We start from the raw sequence: 19,298 nt of genomic DNA on the forward strand, positions 1-19,298 counted from the left end.
AGTAGGTATCACAAACTCCAAATAATTTTATATTGAATGTATCATTCCTTCCTATAATCAACACATCTATCTTCAGAAACAGAATTTACACACTAAGGCAAAATTTTCGACAAATCATAATAAGTATTACCTCAAACTATTCACGCAGCAATAACATAACAATAAACGAAATGTAAAATCCCTACAGACCAAGATATCTAATCAAAGAAACCCAAGATCATCACAATCACATTCAACAATTATAAAAACACACATATCACTCATCTTAGTAGCAACATGATATATTCATATGTATTTTAAATAATTGCAGGGTTACATACTCTGGGCTGGATCAAATGAAAAACTAGATATCAAATTTCGTCCACTTGATAGATGCTTGAAAACGAAAGTTTTTACCCTTAGACTCATCTCGTGATTTTTTGGAATGTGTTCTTTTCGGACATCGTGGGTTAAATGTCTGCACATATTGCACAGTCTCAATATGGTTACCATTAAGTAACACATGCAGCTTTGCTGAAACAATCAGTGAGCTACTTCCATTAAGTGGCACAGCAACCACTGATTTTGACAACGGTATAACACCAAGTTTTACAGCCTCTTCCTTGCCCTTTTTAAAAACCGTACTTCGGTAGTATTTCTTCTGATAGTGTGTACTGTATTTGTAGCTGCTATAACTTGTAACTATCTTCCCATAAACTTGATAATTTACATTATCACAATAACTAACAGGATCTAATGTAAACTTGAGTTTACTTTGAAGTGCATCACTGAAAATAGTGTAATAAAGAGCTGCAAAACCATGTTTACCCCGGATTATTGAACACATGCGCATATTATAAACTATATGTGCGTTGCTGAAATCATATTCCACACACCCACAACTTATTCCACGACCCTCGCCATCCTCGAGGTCGACGTTAATTGAAAAATGATCACCGCGATAACTACGTCTAGGCCCCGTTAGATTTACGGTTTCATGAGAATTGTGATATCCCAAGGCTCCGTCAAACAGAACAAAATCTTCATCTTCATCACAAGCCGAGATCTGTCCTGTGATCCCTTTGCAACCATCATCACCATAAAAACAAATGGAGACCGAGAAAATCTCCATGTATGCACAACGATCATTGGATACAATCCTGGAGATCGAATCAAAACTTAATTTTTGTATTGAAACTACACAATATATAATAAGTCATCGACTCAAACAATGTACTATTTGATAAGAAAATAGAAATATTCCAAAATTAAATCATATCAATGCAACATTACTAGTTTACAAAATATTATTGAGTAATGAGTATTGAATATTTATGTCACTTGAAAAATACCGATATAACCAGTTATCTAAAAAAATCAAATCACTCATTCATCACAAGTAAAACATAAAACCATTTGTAATAATTTTAAGCAGTTTGAGAAATGAGATTTATATGTGCTTACCGATATAATGGATGATCTTCTTTATGTATTAGCTACAATAAGAGATAGAATACAAAAAAACAAGTTAAATACAATACCCAAAACAATTTTTTTTTTTTTAAAAAAAAAAAACTACAGGAAGTATTTAAATGCACCAACCTTTCCGTTCTTAATAGTGTCATACTGAAGCTCAGAGGATAGATACTCCGGAAGGAACCTTTCTCCACGCCCCCAATCCACGATCAAGCGGAAATGATATGCTTCCCCATGGAACTCATCCTCATATGGTGTTTGGAACCAATCTAAGGGTTCAAACTTGGACAAATGTGTAATTTTATCACCATTAACCTCGAGGTTTACTTGAAATTCAAGAAAGGAATAACTTGGAACGGCAATGGAAGCCAAGTTATTTAAAACCCCAAAAACCAACTCCTCTGATCCATCTAATAATAAACGTTTAATACTTGAAAGATCACTCATCTTAGTAGCACTAGTTATGCTACCACGTAACTGAGCAGGAGCAATAATATTCTCAGAACTCTTGTCTTTCTTATTGACAATGATACCCACGTTGGCTACTAGTGCACAACGGAGTAATACGAAATCGAATGAAACCCACAAACCAGCAGTATTAAACCAATATGTTTGTACTTTGTCATATAATACATGTAGAGTGCAATCAACATCTTTAAAATCATCAAATATTATAACATTCTGACGCCTATCTTTGAGACGAAACTTCAAACGAAATTTTGGAAACATACAGCGCGGACCTTCAATGTCATAAGTATTTAGAATAACTGTTGTTTTGTCTTGTGAATTAGTTGGATTGTGAAGAAAAACAGTCTTTGCTTCACTTTTCTTTCGACGAAAGAGAGAAAACTTGTTTTGATTGTCATCAATGAGATCAATTCGGCCATAAATTTCAAGATGCGGAAATGTATAACCAGAGGCAGTATCAACATCTTTAAAATTGTGGCAGCCTACTTTAAAACAGAGAAATTCAAATAATGGTGTCCCTTTAAAATCTGTATCATGGTGATCAAAATTCGGATTCATTTTTTGTAATAAAAATGTGTCACCCGGAGGACTAGCATATGACTTTGGCATTATGATCAGACTGCAATTTCAAAAATTATGCTAAAGAGGTCTAAGTTACTTAATCCTAGGAAATTTTGATAATTACCACCATCTGTTGTCGTCAAAATTGAAAATACCACCTCAATTTTTTATTTTTTTTTTTTATAAATTTTACCATTGAGATGACGTCAGATCCACAATTTCGTTTTCCTTCTCTTACCCACGATTTCCCCTATTCTTTGAAATATAATGGCTACCCAACTATTGTAGTTGGGTACGATTTCCCCTATTCTTCTACTCCCTTTTTATTTATTTTTTTAAATTTTGTTTGTTCCTTCAATTAAAAATTATCCACTGATCATAAATTTACTTTTTCAACATTTAATTACTCTGCATATCTGTAGAAAATCTATTCTTGTTCATAAATCAGATGGAATTTGAAATCTAGCAATTGAAATTCTACTATTTCCCAAACAAATATTTTGTAATTGAATTCTAAGAATTCAAATTCTGAAATAAAAATCTTTCTTTTGTAATGAATAGAGTATATCCAAACACAACCTTAGGGTTATTTGATTGAACAATCAAATTAGGATCGTGATTTTGTTTTCTGGTTAATTAATGTAATCTCTAGTTATAAACTTAGCATTTAAAACCAATAATTCAGATATTGAAACTCTACAACACTTAATGCACAGACAATTACATGAAATTATTAAATAAGATGAAAGATAAACACGAAATTGTGAAATTGATATAATGATTACAAAAAGAAACAACTTACCTGAGAAGCTGCAAGTATTAGAGATTCAAGTGCGATTCACCGGAGAACTTTGAGTGAGAGAGGAGAACAGGAGGAGGTAGTGCTAGTTTCATCCGCCTTTTTGTTTTTATAATTGAAATGGGTCGAAGCCCAATTAATAACCCTGATAAGCCCATAAGCCCAACTAAAAGAGCCCTAAAACAAACCTATAACATTACGCAGTCCACGAAAATCCAATTGGTCTTAGGTGCATCCTAGATGCACGTGCACCTAAGACATGTGCAACAAGTGAACATTTAGTACAAAAATCTGAACATGAAAAAAAAATGAACATGTAATAATAAAAATTGAACACGTAAAAAAATGAACATTTAATACTTATAATGCATATATTTCATAATCATATTATTTTTTATTTTTTCAAATTTTTATGTTCATAATTATATGCATAATATTCATAATAATATTTTTTATGTTCATATATAATTTCAAATATTCATAATGTAAATATGTGTTGTTCATGAAATTATAATTAAATCTGTTTATGCATATGTTGTCTTTCTTAAATGTTTATGTTCATATATTTTTACGTATATGTTCATACTTTAAATGCTTATATTCACTTTAAGAAAACCAATGCTTACGTTCATATTTTGAAATGTAATATTCACTCTCTGAAATGCATAAGTTCATATTTTTTATACCTATGTTCACTTTCTGAAAAGATAATGTTCACATGTAAGCGAACCTATGCATATGTTCATTATTTGGATACCTTATATTCATAGAATGTTTTAAAACGTTCATAATATAAATAATTGTTGTTCATATGATAAATATTCTTAAGTATATATTACAAAGTAATGTTTATAAAATATGTTCATATTTTGAATGCATATGTTCACTCTCTAAAATGCATATTTTCATATTGTGAATGCTTATGTTTACATTCTTAAATGCATATGTTCATACATTTTTTATGCATGTGTTCACTTACAGGGACCCAATGCATATGTTCATATTTTGAATGCGTATGTTCATTTTCTAAAATACATATACTCACATTTGTAATGTATATGTTCATATTTTTAATACTTATAATGCGTATGTTTTAATTTTTATGTACTAAATGTTCATTTTTAGTATACTAAATGATCATTTTTAGTTACTAAATGTTCATTTTGTACTAAATGTCACTTTTAAAGTACATCATGTTCATTTTTTCCAAAAATTATAATATATTAGCAACTTAATTAAAAAAAAATCAAAATCGTAATTAAAAAACAAATTTAAGATGCAGCAATTCGATAATTCATCACAAATTCATCAACCATAGTTTTTGCAATATCGATTACAAATTAAACCTAATACTTACAAAATCAAATGAAATTCATCACATATTCAACAGTTGAATTAATATTCAAATAATCAAATTCATCCCAAATTAAACCATTTTCTCAAAAAAAAAACCCAAATTCATCAATCTAATTGATATCCATCATAGCAAATTCATAGAAACTAACTTGCATTGATCTCTTTGGGAATAACAATCAAATTCATCTATTCAATTCACAAAATCAATGGAAGATAAAAATAGAAAAAACAGAGGAGAGAGAAAGTTTAATTAATGGAAAATAAAAATAGAAAAAAACAGGGAAGAGAAAAAGTTAATGAAAGTGATCGAAAGTATAGAATTCAGAGAAAAATTTGATGAAAAATTTGATGAATATTGTTATAAATAAAAAGTGAAGAGAAAATTTTTAAAAAGGGGAAAAAAATCAAAAAGAAAAGAAGAAGTACAGGAAGAATAATAACTGAAAAAAAAAGGAATGGGGTGTTACATCTATTCTAGGTGCACAAACATGCACCTAAAAATATGCCTTATTCATGAGCCTATCCTCTATATTTTTATGGACTCGTATTAGCTAGGAAACCAATCATTTTGCGGATGTTATACAGAGATGAGAGATCCCATCTCATGATCTCACAATTGTGCTAAATTAGTGGACTATTATTTTGTATTTGGTTACTACGATAGTTTTCAGCTAAACAAAAAATTCTTTGATTACTAGTCATGTTGATTTACAGATTAATAATTTGAACTAGTAATATTTGTTTTAATGGATAAATTGAACTAATGGCAATATTTGAGTACTTTTTTTATTTTCATTTTTTTGACAAAAAATTTTATGCTCCCTCTATTTATTTACTTGTAAATGTTTGTTTCATTTGCTTTTTGCGCATTTTTCAATGAATATTACGGAGTAAAAGTTTGTAATTAAAAGATTTGGAAATTGTAACAATATCTCAGAACCTTGAAACTAGCAAATTTCATTTTCACAAAAATCTATTAAGATTTCAAATTAGACAAACAAAACACTATAAAAAATTAAGGCAAAAACTAATGACCGCCCCTGAGGCGTTAGATAAGAGAATTTAGAGTGGAAACATTAGAGTAAAACTAACATTAATTACACCAAACGACGCGTGATTTTATCATGCATTGCTAACTTAATACTCTTTCAACCCATATAATTATTCTTTATCTAACACCCCGAGCGCTCCTTAGCCAGATTCAAAAATTAAAATGAGACTATCAAATTAAAAGAGAAGAAATAGGCGAAGTATAAAGATTAGTCGGTATAAACAATTTTGTCAATAGAGAGTTAAAAAAAGTCAAAACTGATGATTTCCGTGAAGACAGCATTTAACTTACACGTTAGCCAGTAATCAGATCTGTTTGTTTCTTTGGCGAAATTTAGCCGATTGAATGCCAAGCAAAACCCTAATTAACAAACAAAATCAAGAAATGTCAGACCAATCAACTCGCAAATCCTTAATCTATGTGCAATTTTATACATCTTCTTCAATAATTTACTGATTCTTGCGGCTTTCATTGTATCATGGTTGAATTATTTTTCTTCTAATTCATAGTTATTTGTTCATTTATTAATTTATTTGAATTACAACAAATAATTACTGTAATACGTTGTATGATTTCGTAAATTTCAGATATATCTTGTAATGGATTCTGGAAGCTCTCCTTTTCTTCTCCGAGGAAATTCCAGACTTGTTGCAGCGTTTAATTTTGACCTTTATAAAGTCAGGTAATTGCAATTGTACCATTTTCTATATTTTATTAATTCTTTATAGTATAATTTGCTATGTTGTTTTTGGTGTGTTATGGAATTATAGTGGTGGAAAATGTTTATTAAATCAAAGTCGTATTACGACCAAACATTAATATTATATAGGTAGAAATTTGATTTGTCTGATTCATATGATTTTGAGCACATTTTATTATGATTAAATATCTTGAAAATGATACTACTTTGAGCAATTGAGCTGGTTTGAAATGTCAAATGCACGCAGTTTTACCTCTACGATAATAATGAGGTTTGTTTTTAATTGACCAAAGTTATATAGCGTGGCATTATGTGAGTATGCGGATCCTCAATGCTCTTGTACCACCAAATTGGTTAATAAAACGACTTACTTAGCACATAGGAGACTAGGAAGGAGTCAAATGCAATGCACATCTTAGAATAATAGTAGCAATCATAATCATAAGAAAATTTTCTAGCCACCCATTCACTAATGTAGGCCACATGCTTTTGACAAAATTAAGAACGGGCTCTTCGATCATTTCACATAGGTGATTTTCATCAAGCATACCTATTATGTATTGTACAAGTTGCATAGCTTTGTTTAATGTTTAATCGTGTTTTTTCACAAAAAAACAATGTAAGTTTAACCGATAGAGCACAATTAGGCAAGGACTTCTCTGAGTCAATGAAATTATTTGAAAGAGACAATATAACTATTTGTATTCCACATATTGTGCAAATTAATCTACACAATTGGGTAGTTTACTTGAGTATAAGATAAATTTTTTTGTAATCTTTGTGTGATGACCCATGAAACTCATTGCTCTCTTATGTTTCATGGCTGAAACTTGCTCACACCTTCACTTAATATTAGTGCTTATTCTTTTTGTTCGACTTACCTTTGCTCAAGATGAAAAACAGTTCTTGTTCAATGGCTTCCGAGGAGCCAAACTTCATCTTGATGGGTTAGCTAACATTCACCCTAACGGTCTTCTACAAATGACTAACACTACAATGCAGAGTAGTGCTCATGCTTTCTACCCAAAACCCTTGAAGTTCAACAAAAGTTGTTCATTTTCCACAACTTTTGCATTTGCAATTGATGCTGATTTGCCTGGTCATGGTGGCCATGGACTTGCCCTTGTTATTTCTCCATCCATGAACTTTGAGCATGCCATTCCTGAAGAATATCTAGGGATTTTCAATACTTCTAATAATGGCAACAACACTAATCATATAATTGCTGTAGAACTAGATGTTCTTCAAAATCCTTTGTTTGATGATATTGATGGCAACCATGTTGGCATCGATGTTAATGGCCTAAAGTCTATTGATTCTGCTTCAGCGGCGTACTATTCTGATGAAGAAAGGAAGAATGTGAGCCTTCTGCTATCAGGTGGAACACCTATGCAGATTTGGATAGATTATGATGGGGAGAAGATGCTTATGAATGTGACATTAGCTCCACTTAAACACCCAAAACCCAAAAAAAATCTCTTGTCTACACATGTTGATCTTTCTTCAGTACTCCTTGATTCTATGTATGTTGGTTTCTCCTCAGCTACCGGTCTTACTGGAACTGAGCATTACATATCAGGTTGGAGTTGGAGTCAAATTGGTCAAGCCCAAGATCTTGACCTTCTCAAGCTTCCTCCATTTCCCAAAACTAGAAGCCACAGAAATAAGCTGAAATTCCTTTTTATAGTTTTGATAGTTGTTATATTACTGTTGTTGGGAATAATTGCTGGAGTTGCTCTTGCAGCGTGGAGGAAGAAGTATGACGAGCTGAAGGAGCCATGGGAACAGGAATATACTTCTCATAGATTTTCTTTCAAAGATCTCTATGCAGCTACTAAGGGTTTCAGAGACTCTGAGCTTATTGGTTCCGGAGGTTTTGGAAAAGTTTATAAAGGTGTGATTCCATCTACCCACACCCAAATTGCAGTGAAAAAGGTTTCACATGATTCCAGGCAGGGTATGAGAGAATTTGTATCAGAAATTGTAACCATGAGACGACTAAGACATCGAAACTTGGTCCAGCTCCTAGGTTATTGCCGAAGAAATGGAGAGCTTTTTCTGGTGTATGAATACATGCCCAATGGAAGCCTTGACAAATTTCTCTTCAAGAGTAAGAGCTCCAACCTTTCTTGGTCTTGGAGATTCAACATTGCAAAGGGGGTGGCATCTGCCCTTCTATATCTTCACGAGGAGTGGGAACAGGTCGTTCTTCATCGTGATGTGAAGGCAAGCAATGTTCTTTTGGATGCTGACATGAATGCAAGGCTTGGTGATTTTGGGCTGGCTAGGTTATATGATCATGAGAGCAATCCTCGTAGTACTCGAGTTGTTGGAACATTTGGATATATTGCACCAGAGCTCAGTATAACAGGCAGACCTAATACTGCCACTGATGTGTTTGCTTTTGGAATGTTCTTACTTGAAGTAGCATGTGGAAGGCGGCCAAACAGCATGCAGGAATTTTCTACAGAGGACTTTGTTTTGGTTGATTGGGTATACGACTACTGGAAGAAGGGAACTATTCTCGAGACAAGTGATCCCAAGTTGAATGGAGATTACCAAGACGAAGAAATGGAGCTTGTTTTGAAATTAGGCCTGCTGTGTTCCCATCCCAAGCCTGAAAGAAGGCCTAGCATGAGACAAGCGGTCCACTTCCTTAACGGGGATGCAATTCTGCCTGCTATTCCTTCAGATTATGACCATCAAAGCAATAATTTCTTTGGTGGTATTTGGAGAAGATCTATGTCCATGTTGTCATCTTCATCATCTGGTATATCTCAAGCCACTGTATCTAGTGATAATTCTGTTGTACATGTTGGCCGATGAGTCTCTGTATTTTAATTTTTTTTTATACTTGATAGTAGGTTTTGCATTCTGTGTTCAGACTTTGAATCTGAAGTAAATAGTATTCCTGTTCTTTTTGGTGTTTGCTTCTATCTGATATGAAATTGTACTTATAAAATTGAATGAAATGGTTATACTGTTATAGGTATTTGCATACACAACTCTAGATATTAGATGCTTTTGAGATCTTTGTGAACATCCTTTGAGTTTTGTAAATTTCATGTACTTCATAGTTTATAGATTATTTCATCATCTGACAAATTCTCAGAATTTTTTCTGACCACTTTAATGATTAGAATTCAGAAATGTTGATAGTTCTTGGTTCCTGTGAGACAAATTCTGCTGCTAATTCTTTAAAATTAAGGGATTGGACAATCCACACACAGTATGAGCTTGGAGATAATCACATCATCTCTGTACTCAGATTAGTATATTAATGCTAACTCTATTAACTTAAGTGAAACTTATCTTATTTAACTTCTGGAAACTTTGATGTCTGAAAAATGTAATTCGAGAAACAAGAGTACATAACTAGAGTTCAAATGACGAATGATTTCAATCAGTATGAAGGTGATGTTTTAAGTTGAGACTTGCGTATTGACATATGATAAAAGTCAGTGGTTATAATTTAGCCTGTATTATTGCTGACATTTCCCTGCATGACGGTCTCTGCCCTCTTAACAAGGCAATGCTGACTATATTTTGCTTGATTTTCTTAATTCCCTGTCTTTCAGGTAATCTAATACAACTATACAAGTGCTGTGATTTAAGTGGAGCTTCGCTGGTTAGATATAGTAAGTTTTCGACTAGATTGTGAGTTCGTGGCATTTAATCGATTTTTATTGGATAACTTGAAAGAAAATTAGAAGAACAAATGATCAGAGTTTGTGACAGTAAGTAAAACATGTCTGAAAATTGTAATATGCCTCTTCAGTAATTAAGTTGACTCAAGTACTTGGTATATGTTTCATCAGTATAAAGTGGGCCAAATCAGGTAGGATTGGGCCTTTTTATTTTTGGATTGGGCATCGGATTGAACCCATGTTCGTCATATTTGGATACGTGGACCATGACCCACTTGCTAGATTGATTACTCCTAGACCGGTTGAGCTGAGGCTAATCTGGCATTGCTTTGCTGCCATTGCTTAAGGTCTGTATGTATTTGTCTATGTGACGGGGAGCTCAAGTACATGCCTAATTAAATAGTCATACTACTCCGTAGTTGTATAGATGATCAACTAGCTTACTTATTGAGATGTACTAATTTATATAAAGAATCAAATTTTGTCTATATCATTTATCCTAGTACTCTTTATTAAATCTCAATCCCCTGTTTATTTACAATAATGACATATGAGAAATAAATTTGGTTTCTCACTGTGAGAAATTGGGGCATCGCCATTCTAGTAGAAAGGATTCGACTTAATGCTCCTTATAATTATGCTCCAACTTATATAGGGACATGTAGCAAAGCCGGCAACTATATGATGTAGGGTGTGTAGCACAAAAATTACCCCCAAAACTAGAATTTACTTCGCCTGAAATTAAGCCGCCCATGAAGTGCCATTTAACAAAAAATCAAGAAATTTCAGACAAATTAGTGTGCAACTTTAGCAGCATTGATTTAGCCACAATAATTTTATGCACCTTCAGTATTTTACTGATTCTCACAGATTTCTTCGTTTCATAGAATCATGGTAATTTCCGTGCTCTATTAATTCATGATAGTACAAGGTTTTTTTTTTTTATTTTTTTTATTATTTTTTTTTTTTTATTTTTTTTTTTTGAATAATAATATGGGGTACAATTTGATTTTAAATTTTTATGTTTCGCAGAAATTTCTGGAAAGTGATTCTAGAAGCGGTACTTTTGCTTCTCCAATGAAATCTCAGTTGAGTCGCAGAGTTTGATTAAAGGTGAGGAAATTGCATTAGTACTACTTTGTCTTCTCCAATGATATTCTTTGTTTTGGAGTATAAAATTTGATAATTGTGTTTGGTGTGTTTATGGTTGTGGAAAATTCTTTATGTTACATATAAAAAGACAAACTAGTGGAATTATTAAATTGAAGCCGTAATATAAGCTATGTAGGTGTAAAATCTTTTGTTGAATTCACATGGATATAAATATATAATCATTCTTATGTACCCTAATATCGCGAATAAGGGAATTACTATAAACAGGGTTGAAATGTCAAGTTTACGACGTGCTGTTACCCCTAAGATACTAATGAGGTTGTTTCTAATTATTGATCGAACTTAGGCTTTAAGTTATGGTAGACCAAAGGTGTAGTTGTCTCTATTTCGTGCAAATTGAACGAAGCATTCATGATAAAACCTTGTCCATGTTTTAGAGCTTAGCTCAAAGGCTTAATGATCCTTGGGCTTCTAGCCAAAGCTTGTGATCAAGCTCAAATCTATATAGCCAAGCTTAAGCCACAACACTAATCATGATACTCCATTATAAATATTTTGTATACATGATCAAAGATTACGGGTAATAATCGTATTCTGTAATATGGGACCACTGGAAATAATCTTGTACCACATATCGCCTTTTCCTTCTTTTTTTTATTTTTCAGCAATGACCTTTTTCTACCTATGTTGCACGCACATGTGGGAATTTATGTAGGACATGAAAGCAATGCACATTTTAGGATTATTGTAGTTGTCACTGTCCTTGAAGGCTTGAACACTTTTTCCAGCCACCCATACTCTGATGGAGACCACATACATTTGACAAATTGACCAAAGAACAATTAATAAGGCTCTTCATTTCACATAGACGGTTTTACAATAAGCATACCTTCAGAAATCAGCAACACATATCATTGTACAAGTTGCACCTTTTTTTTCCACCTACAAACTATACAAGTTTAGCCGATTGGGCACGTTATATGTAAGGACTTCTAGATACATACAAGAGGTTTCTCATGAGTAAAAAAATCTCTGAAAGTGAAACTTCACATACTGTTCTATTCCATTTCCTATAAAAAAAATAAAATAAAAGTTTTGAGTGGTCTTTAGTTTACATAAGTATAAGATCTTATTTGATTGAAGTTCTGATGTTTCATGGCTGAAACTTGCTCACATCTACACAATAAATTAGTGCTCCTCTTTTTTGTTGTACTTACCTTTGCTCAAGATGAAAAACAATTCATGTACAATGGCTTCCGGGGAGCCAAACTTCATCTTGATGGGCAAGCAAACATCCACCCTAATGGCCTTTTACAGATGACCAACTCTTCATTCCAGGGTAGTGGTCATGTTTTCTACCCACAACCCTTGCATTTCAACAAAAGCTTTTCATTTTCCACAACTTTCACTTTTGCTATCAATACTGATGTGCCCGGTCATGGAGGCCATGGAATTGCCTTTGTTATCTCTGCATCCGCAAACTTCAAGCATGCTGTTCCTGCTGAGTATCTAGGAATTTTTAACACGTCCAATAACGGAAACCAGTCTAATCATGTATTTGCTGTAGAATTAGACACTGTTCAAAATTCTGTTTTTGGAGATATTGATGGCAACCATGTTGGCATTGATCTGAATGGCCTAATGTCTGTTAGTTCTGCTTCAGTGGTATACTATTCTGATGAAGAAAGGAAAAACATCAGCCTTGAGCTATCAGGTGGAACACCTATGCAGATTTGGATAGACTATGATGGAGAGAAGATGCTTATGAATGTGACAATAGCTCCACTTAAACACCCAAAACCCAAAAAAAATCTCTTGTCTTCACATGTTAATCTTTCTTCAGTACTCCTTGATTCTATGTATGTTGGTTTCTCCTCAGCTACCGGTCTTACTGGAACTGAACATTACATATCAGGTTGGAGCTGGAGTCAAATTGGTCAAGCCCAGGATCTTGACCTTTTCAAGCTTCCTCCATTTCCCAAAATTAAAAGCCACAGAAATAAGCTGAAAATCCTTTTTATAGTATTGATTGTTGTTTTATCACTGTTGTTGGAAATTATTGCTGGAGTAGCTTTTGCTATATGGTGGAAGAAGTATGAAGAGCTGAAGGAACCATGGGAACAGGAATATATTTCTCATAGATTCTCATATAAAGATATCTATGTAGCAACTAAGGGTTTCAAAGATTCCGAGCTTCTTGGTTTTGGAGGTTTTGGCAAAGTTTATAAAGGTGTGATTCCATCTACACACACCCCAGTTGCAGTGAAAAAAATTTCGCATGATTCTAGGCAGGGTATGAGAGAATTTGTAGCCGAAATTGTGACCATGAGAAGGCTAAGACATCGAAACTTGGTTCAGCTCCTAGGTTATTGCCGTAGAAAAGGAGAGCTTCTTCTGGTGTATGATTACATGCCCAATGGAAGCCTTGACAAGTTTCTCTTCAAGAGTAAGAACTCTGACCTATCTTGGTCTCAGAGATTCAACATTGCAAAGGGGGTGGCATCTGCCCTTCTATATCTTCATGAGGAGTGGGAACAAGTTGTTCTTCATCGTGATGTGAAGGCAAGTAATGTTCTGTTGGATGCTGACATGAATGCGCGGCTTGGTGATTTTGGGTTAGCCAGGTTATATGACCATGAAAGCGCTCCTCGGAGTACTCATGTTGTTGGAACAGTAGGATATCTTGCTCCTGAGCTGAGTATAACAGGCAAACCCACTACTGCCACTGACGTGTTTGCTTTTGGAATATTCTTACTTGAGGTTGCCTGTGGAAGGCGGCCAAGCAGCCTGCAGGGGTTTTCTACTGAGGACTATGTTTTGGTTGATTGGGTATATGACTGCTGGAAGAAGGGAGAAATTCTTGAGACAAGTGATCCCATGCTGGGAGGAAATTACCAGGCTGAAGAAATGGAACTTGTTTTGAAATTAGGCCTGCACTGTTCTCATCCTAAGCCAGAAGGAAGGCCTAGCATGAGACAAGTGGTTCAATATCTTCATGGAGACACAAATCTGCCAGATATTCCTTCTGATTATGACCATGAAAGTAACAGTTTTTTTGGTGGGAGTTGGAGTATATCTATGTCAGTTCCATCATCTTTGTCATTCGGTGTATCTCAGGCCACAGTATCAAGCGATAATTCAGCCGTACATAATGGCCGATGAGTTTTTGTATTTACTATTATACAATCTTATTGAAAGTGGGTTTTGCTTTTTGTGTCTTGCAGAAATCCACAAACATACAGCAAAATGTCTTTGGCCTATATAATGTAAGAATTTGGATCTGAAGTAAAGAGTTTTCTGGTTTTCTTTTTCTTTGCTACCTTGCTTTTATTTGCTGTGAACATATACTAAAAGTTTTCTGGTTACTGTTATTTGCATACAGAAATTTATGTGCTAGACTGCTTTTGAGGTTTTCTGGTTTATATCATGAATAAGTCTTGACTGTTCTTATTATTATTATACCAGTTGTCTGTTCTTCAATGCTGAAAAAATTTGGGCTCCCTGATGGTTCTAAATTCACTGTGATTATTCCTAGAGTTTTGTCATTTTCATGTACCTTATAGATTATTTCATCATCTGCCCGCTTTAATGCTCAGAAAAATTGATAGTTCTTGGTTACCTGAGGGACATATTCTGCTGTTAGCTTTAGCAAACCAAGGAATTGGACAATTGTGATAAAATATGAGTTGGAAAATTCTCACATCTCTTTATTCAGAATCCTCAAATATATCAATGCTAACTCTGATAACTATTCTGCTGTATAGTTCTTGGTTACTCTGAAAGAAACTCCATTTTTTTCAGTTACAACCCTGCACAGAACAGAGACTACAATTCATTTCACTTCTGGAATCAAGTACATAAAAAGAGTTAAATGGAGAATGCTTTCTTTCAATTAGTAAGTGATGTATTATGTATCGACCTATTGCTAGAATTCATGGGTTATCATCTGTATTATTGCTGACATTTACTTGCATTGTTGGCTTACTGCCCTCTTAAGAAGGTAATATTGACTATATTTTGTTTGGTTTTTCTGTTTTCATGTCTTTCAGGTAATCTTGTACGACAAGTGATGTGAGTTAAGTGGAGCTTTGTTCTTTAAATTCAGTAAGTTTTCTTCTTTTGTATTGACTGGATTGTTACATTTGAATGAGTTAGATGATAGTAATGATATGAAGGACCCAAAGAAAAATTTAGAAGAATAATGATCAGGTATTGTGATAGGTAAAACATTAAGATGCAAACATGTCTGAACACTCTAGTATTCAGATATGAATCTCACAATTTTTTGTATTTTTAAGTGGTACTCCTGGTTATTGTTGAGCTATATTTCCCAAGAGTAACCAATACAGCTAAATTCACATTATGTCAAACCCTGCCTTATGTGATTTGAATATGCAACCAACATACTGAATAGAGAATATACTTTTTGTGACTCTAGTAAAGCTACATATTTGATATTTTCTTTGCATCACAAGTTTATCATGACACATACTTTGTATTACCCTAGTGCTTAGAACGAGTCTCCACTTAGGGCAGGGTAGGGGAGTCAGATATGTATCACCTGTAAGTCGCTCAACCTGTAACCCTGCATTAGCAGATAGGCTGTTTTCATCCAGAAAAATGTCTCACCTAGAAGGGTTAGAAATAACTTTCTCTTTTGAGGGAAAAGAACATCTTACTTTAACTAGTAGTACCATTGTATAATTTTTACCCCTGACATATTTATATTTTCAAAAAATATTAGAAACGATGTTATATAACCCTTGTCTTATTTTCACATTTTATACCCAATTTTGAGGTTTTTTTTTAATTTATTTATTTTTATTTTTTAAATTTTTAATTTTTTTTTTTATATAGATTTAAAATATCATACTACTAGTCAAAAGTCAAAACATGGATTAAATAACATTGTTTTTGTATTGTAAGTCATTATATTTGCTGTGAACATTTATTAATTTTTGAGCTAACTTTTCATTTAGTGGAGCTTCCATATATGATTGGTCCTCCAAGATTTTGTACCTTAACTTAGTAGGGTCTATTTATTGATCAATAAACTAAACAAGGTATGGTGTATTTGATTAAAAATTCAATTTATAGTCTTGAGGTTACAAGGTCAAATCCTCCCAATTGTAGGTGTATGTAAGGGTGAAATTCCCTTATCCTTCTCGCTCACTTCCATTTATGTTCACAAAAGTTGAATAAAGAAATTGTGAGGGTGTGTTAAGGTTCAGTTAGGGTCCTCCATAGTCCATACCTTAAAAAAATGGTTAAAAAAAAAAGAGAAAAAGAAAAAGAAGAGAACTGCAATTAATTCAACTGGATAACAATAATGCACAAAAGTTTTTGATTTGCTACCTTTTTTCATAGTATTTGGTGATAGAGTAGTTTAATTATGGTGGCGGCTAGTTTGTATAATAAGAATTCTTTTATGTTTCGTCTTTGACATCCTATTTAAAATTTCATTCCCAATCCACCATCTGGACTTTTTCAAGCTTTTGTAACAGGATTTCACACTGAATTTGATGGGACTGGTCTTAAAAAATAAATAATAATATAAAAGGTATGCTGTGAGGCATAAAGTTGTTAATGGTTGTTAAAAAGATCTTAGTGATTTTCTTTTAGGATAAAAATATTTCTTGATTCTGTTTTGTTTAGTTCTGAGTCTGACCAAAGAGTTCCTGAAACTCCTTTCTATGTTTCTGTGTTTCATGGCAGAAGCTCGTTTACTGCAGTCAGTCCTATTCCTCTTTCTTTCTGTGGTTGTCGTAGCTCAAGATGAAACCCAGTTTATCTACAATGGGTTCCAAGGAGCCAACCTCCATCTTGACGGGCTTGCAAACATCCAACCAAATGGTCTTCTTGTCCTAACCAACACTTCAAAGCAGCTTAGTGGTCATGCTTTTTACCCAAAACCTTTCAAACTCAATGCAACTCGGTCCTTCTCCACGAGCTTTGTGTTTTCCATGTATCCTGATGTGGAAGCTCATGGTGGTCATGGAATTGCCTTTGTTATCTCCTCATCTATGAACTTTGAACGCGCTGTTCCAGCTGAGTTTCTAGGACTTTTCAATCTTTCAAACAATGGCCTTGCCTCTAATCATGTCTTTGCCGTAGAGTTAGATACTGTACAAAATGCTGTTTTTGGGGATATTGATGGCAACCATGTTGGGATTGATATCAATGGACTAATTTCCAATGATTCTGCTTCTGCGGCATATTATGATGCAGAAGGCCGGACGAACAGGAGCCTTCAGCTTACTAGTCGTGAAGCTATGCAAGTTTGGATAGATTATGATGGAGATGAGAGGCTAATGAATGTAACATTGGCTCCACTTCGTAATCCGAAACCGGCCAGACCTCTGTTATCTACTCATCTGAATCTTTCTGCAGTATTTCTTGATTCTATGTATGTTGGGTTCTCTGCAGCTACTGGTCTTACTGCAAATGAGCATTACTTATTAGGTTGGAGCTGGAGTCAAATCGGGCAAGCCCCAGGTTTTAATTTCTCCGAGCTGCCTTCACTTCCCAAGATCAGAACTCAAAAGAAAAGGCTGGAAACTGTTTTTATAGTACTTCTTGTTGTGTTTGTACTATTGTTGGTCATCATTGCAGCAGTTGTATGTGCAATACGGAGGAAAATGTTTGAAGAGGTTAAGGAATCATGGGAACAGGAATATGCATCCCATAGATTCTCTTTCAAAGATCTCTATGTAGCAACTAAAGGGTTCAAAGACTCTGAACTTCTTGGCTCTGGAGGTTTCGGGAAGGTTTATAAAGGTTTACTGCCTTCAACAGAAACCCAAGTTGCAATAAAGAGAGTAGCCCATGATTCAAGGCAAGGGATGAGGGAATTTGTGTCGGAAATTGTTAGCATGAGAAGGCTTAGACATCGAAACTTGATCCAGCTTTTAGGCTACTGCCGAAGAAAAGGGGAGCTTCTTCTGGTCTATGATTATATGCCAAATGGAAGCCTTGACAAGATCCTGTTTCAGAAAAATGAATCCAAATCTGACCTTTCTTGGCCTCAAAGAATGAATATTATCAAGGGGGTGGCGTCTGCCCTGCTATACCTTCATGAAGAGTGGGAACAAGTCGTGCTTCATCGTGATGTGAAAGCCAGTAATGTTTTGTTGGATGCTGATATGAATGCAAAATTGGGTGATTTTGGGCTAGCTAGACTATATGATCATGGTAGTAATCCTCGAAGCACCAACATTGTTGGAACAGTTGGGTATCTTGCACCTGAAATCAGTTTAACAGGCAAGCCAACTCCTGCCACGGATGTGTTTGCCTTTGGGATATTCTTACTCGAGGTGGCTTGTGGAGTACAGCCTTTCCGCTTGCTCAACTTTGCTGAGGAAGACCTTGTTTTGGTTGATTGGGTTTTTGACTGCTGGAAGAAGGGAGCGATTCTTGAAACAAGCGATCCTAAGCTGGGAGGATCTTATGTCAGTGAAGAAATGGAGCTTGTTCTAAAGCTAGGCTTACATTGCTCACATTGTAAACCAGAAGCAAGGCCAAGCATGAGACAGGCAGTACAGTTTCTTCATAGAGATGCAGTCCTACCAGATGTGCCATCTGATTATGATCTTGAAAGAAATGGCCTGCTTGATAATTATTGGGGAACATCTGGTTCATATCCATCCTCATTTCAGGTGTCAACTAACTCCTTTTTTTCTGTTAATTCAGTCATTCATCATGGCCGCTGAATGTGCAGTATTCTGAATGTAACTAGCTGATTGAATTAGTTGATCTATTAGCCACCATATGTAAAAATGACCGTGTTCTTCTGAAATCCTGTGGGAAGCAGGGTTTACACCTTGTATGTTATGAAAATCATATTAAAATAAGTCTTATTTTCTTTATTTTCATGAATTAACTTTGTCATTACATATACTCTGAATGTTTCTGAGTCTGAAATCAGAGTCCTGTAGTAAAGAGTTGCTCTGAAAATTTCACACATAATTTGTATCTGTTAATGTACATATAAATGATGCTTGTGTAACTATTGATTGTGTTAGTTGCAACAGTGTATATTATGTGATGGACCACATGTGGGCTTTTGGTTGCGATGCATTCTTACTAGACCATCTACTATCAGTCCCTTTGTTTGAAATCAATAGTCACATATACTTTAAGACGTCGAGA

General features: G+C 34.3%; 4 protein-coding genes across 7 annotated transcripts; 3 read left to right on the top strand and 1 right to left on the bottom strand.

The window, feature by feature from the left end:
* Window positions 1-239: 239 nt before the first annotated feature.
* Window positions 240-3,342, bottom strand: LOC145617801 (uncharacterized). The gene is made up of 3 exons (XM_081672554.1): window positions 1,582-3,342; window positions 1,444-1,475; window positions 240-1,139 (listed from the first exon to the last, which is right to left on the bottom strand). The coding sequence occupies exons 1-3, from the start codon at window positions 2,530-2,532 to the stop codon at window positions 344-346; spliced, it is 1,779 nt and encodes a 592-aa protein (XP_081528680.1). The 5' UTR covers window positions 2,533-3,342; the 3' UTR covers window positions 240-343.
* A 3,639-nt stretch (window positions 3,343-6,981) lies between these two features.
* On the top strand, window positions 6,982-11,277 carry LOC145617383 (L-type lectin-domain containing receptor kinase SIT2-like). 3 transcript variants are annotated; one of them, XM_081672080.1, is made up of 3 exons: window positions 6,982-7,768; window positions 8,135-9,160; window positions 9,969-10,397. In XM_081672080.1, exons 1-3 carry the CDS (start codon window positions 7,183-7,185, stop codon window positions 10,049-10,051), a joined length of 1,695 nt encoding a protein of 564 aa, XP_081528206.1. In that variant the 5' UTR covers window positions 6,982-7,182; the 3' UTR covers window positions 10,052-10,397. The 3 variants fall into 3 exon arrangements, with proteins under 3 accessions (XP_081528206.1, XP_081528205.1, XP_081528204.1); XM_081672079.1 differs by adding an exon at window positions 11,070-11,277 and having other exon boundaries at window positions 6,983-9,160; window positions 9,969-10,028; XM_081672078.1 differs by having other exon boundaries at window positions 6,983-9,160; window positions 9,969-10,395.
* A 1,006-nt stretch (window positions 11,278-12,283) lies between these two features.
* Window positions 12,284-17,003, top strand: LOC145616465 (L-type lectin-domain containing receptor kinase SIT2-like). Of its 2 annotated transcripts, XM_081671190.1 has the most exons (5): window positions 12,284-14,230; window positions 14,375-14,416; window positions 14,952-15,045; window positions 15,200-15,254; window positions 16,866-17,003. In XM_081671190.1, the coding sequence occupies exons 1-3, from the start codon at window positions 12,306-12,308 to the stop codon at window positions 15,019-15,021; spliced, it is 2,037 nt and encodes a 678-aa protein (XP_081527316.1). In that variant the 5' UTR covers window positions 12,284-12,305; the 3' UTR covers window positions 15,022-15,045; window positions 15,200-15,254; window positions 16,866-17,003. The 2 variants fall into 2 exon arrangements, with proteins under 2 accessions (XP_081527316.1, XP_081527317.1); XM_081671191.1 differs by lacking the exons at window positions 14,952-15,045; window positions 15,200-15,254; window positions 16,866-17,003 and having other exon boundaries at window positions 14,375-14,458.
* On the top strand, window positions 16,859-19,017 carry LOC145616467 (L-type lectin-domain containing receptor kinase SIT2-like). The gene has a single exon (XM_081671192.1). It carries the CDS (start codon window positions 16,859-16,861, stop codon window positions 18,857-18,859), a length of 2,001 nt encoding a protein of 666 aa, XP_081527318.1. The 3' UTR covers window positions 18,860-19,017.
* The last annotated feature ends 281 nt before the right edge of the window (window positions 19,018-19,298 follow it).

The sequence above is a fragment of the Chenopodium album genome, chromosome 26 (genome assembly GCF_948465745.1).
Source record: "Chenopodium album chromosome 26, dcCheAlbu1.1, whole genome shotgun sequence".
In the NCBI taxonomy this organism is placed as follows: domain Eukaryota; kingdom Viridiplantae; phylum Streptophyta; class Magnoliopsida; order Caryophyllales; family Amaranthaceae; genus Chenopodium; species Chenopodium album.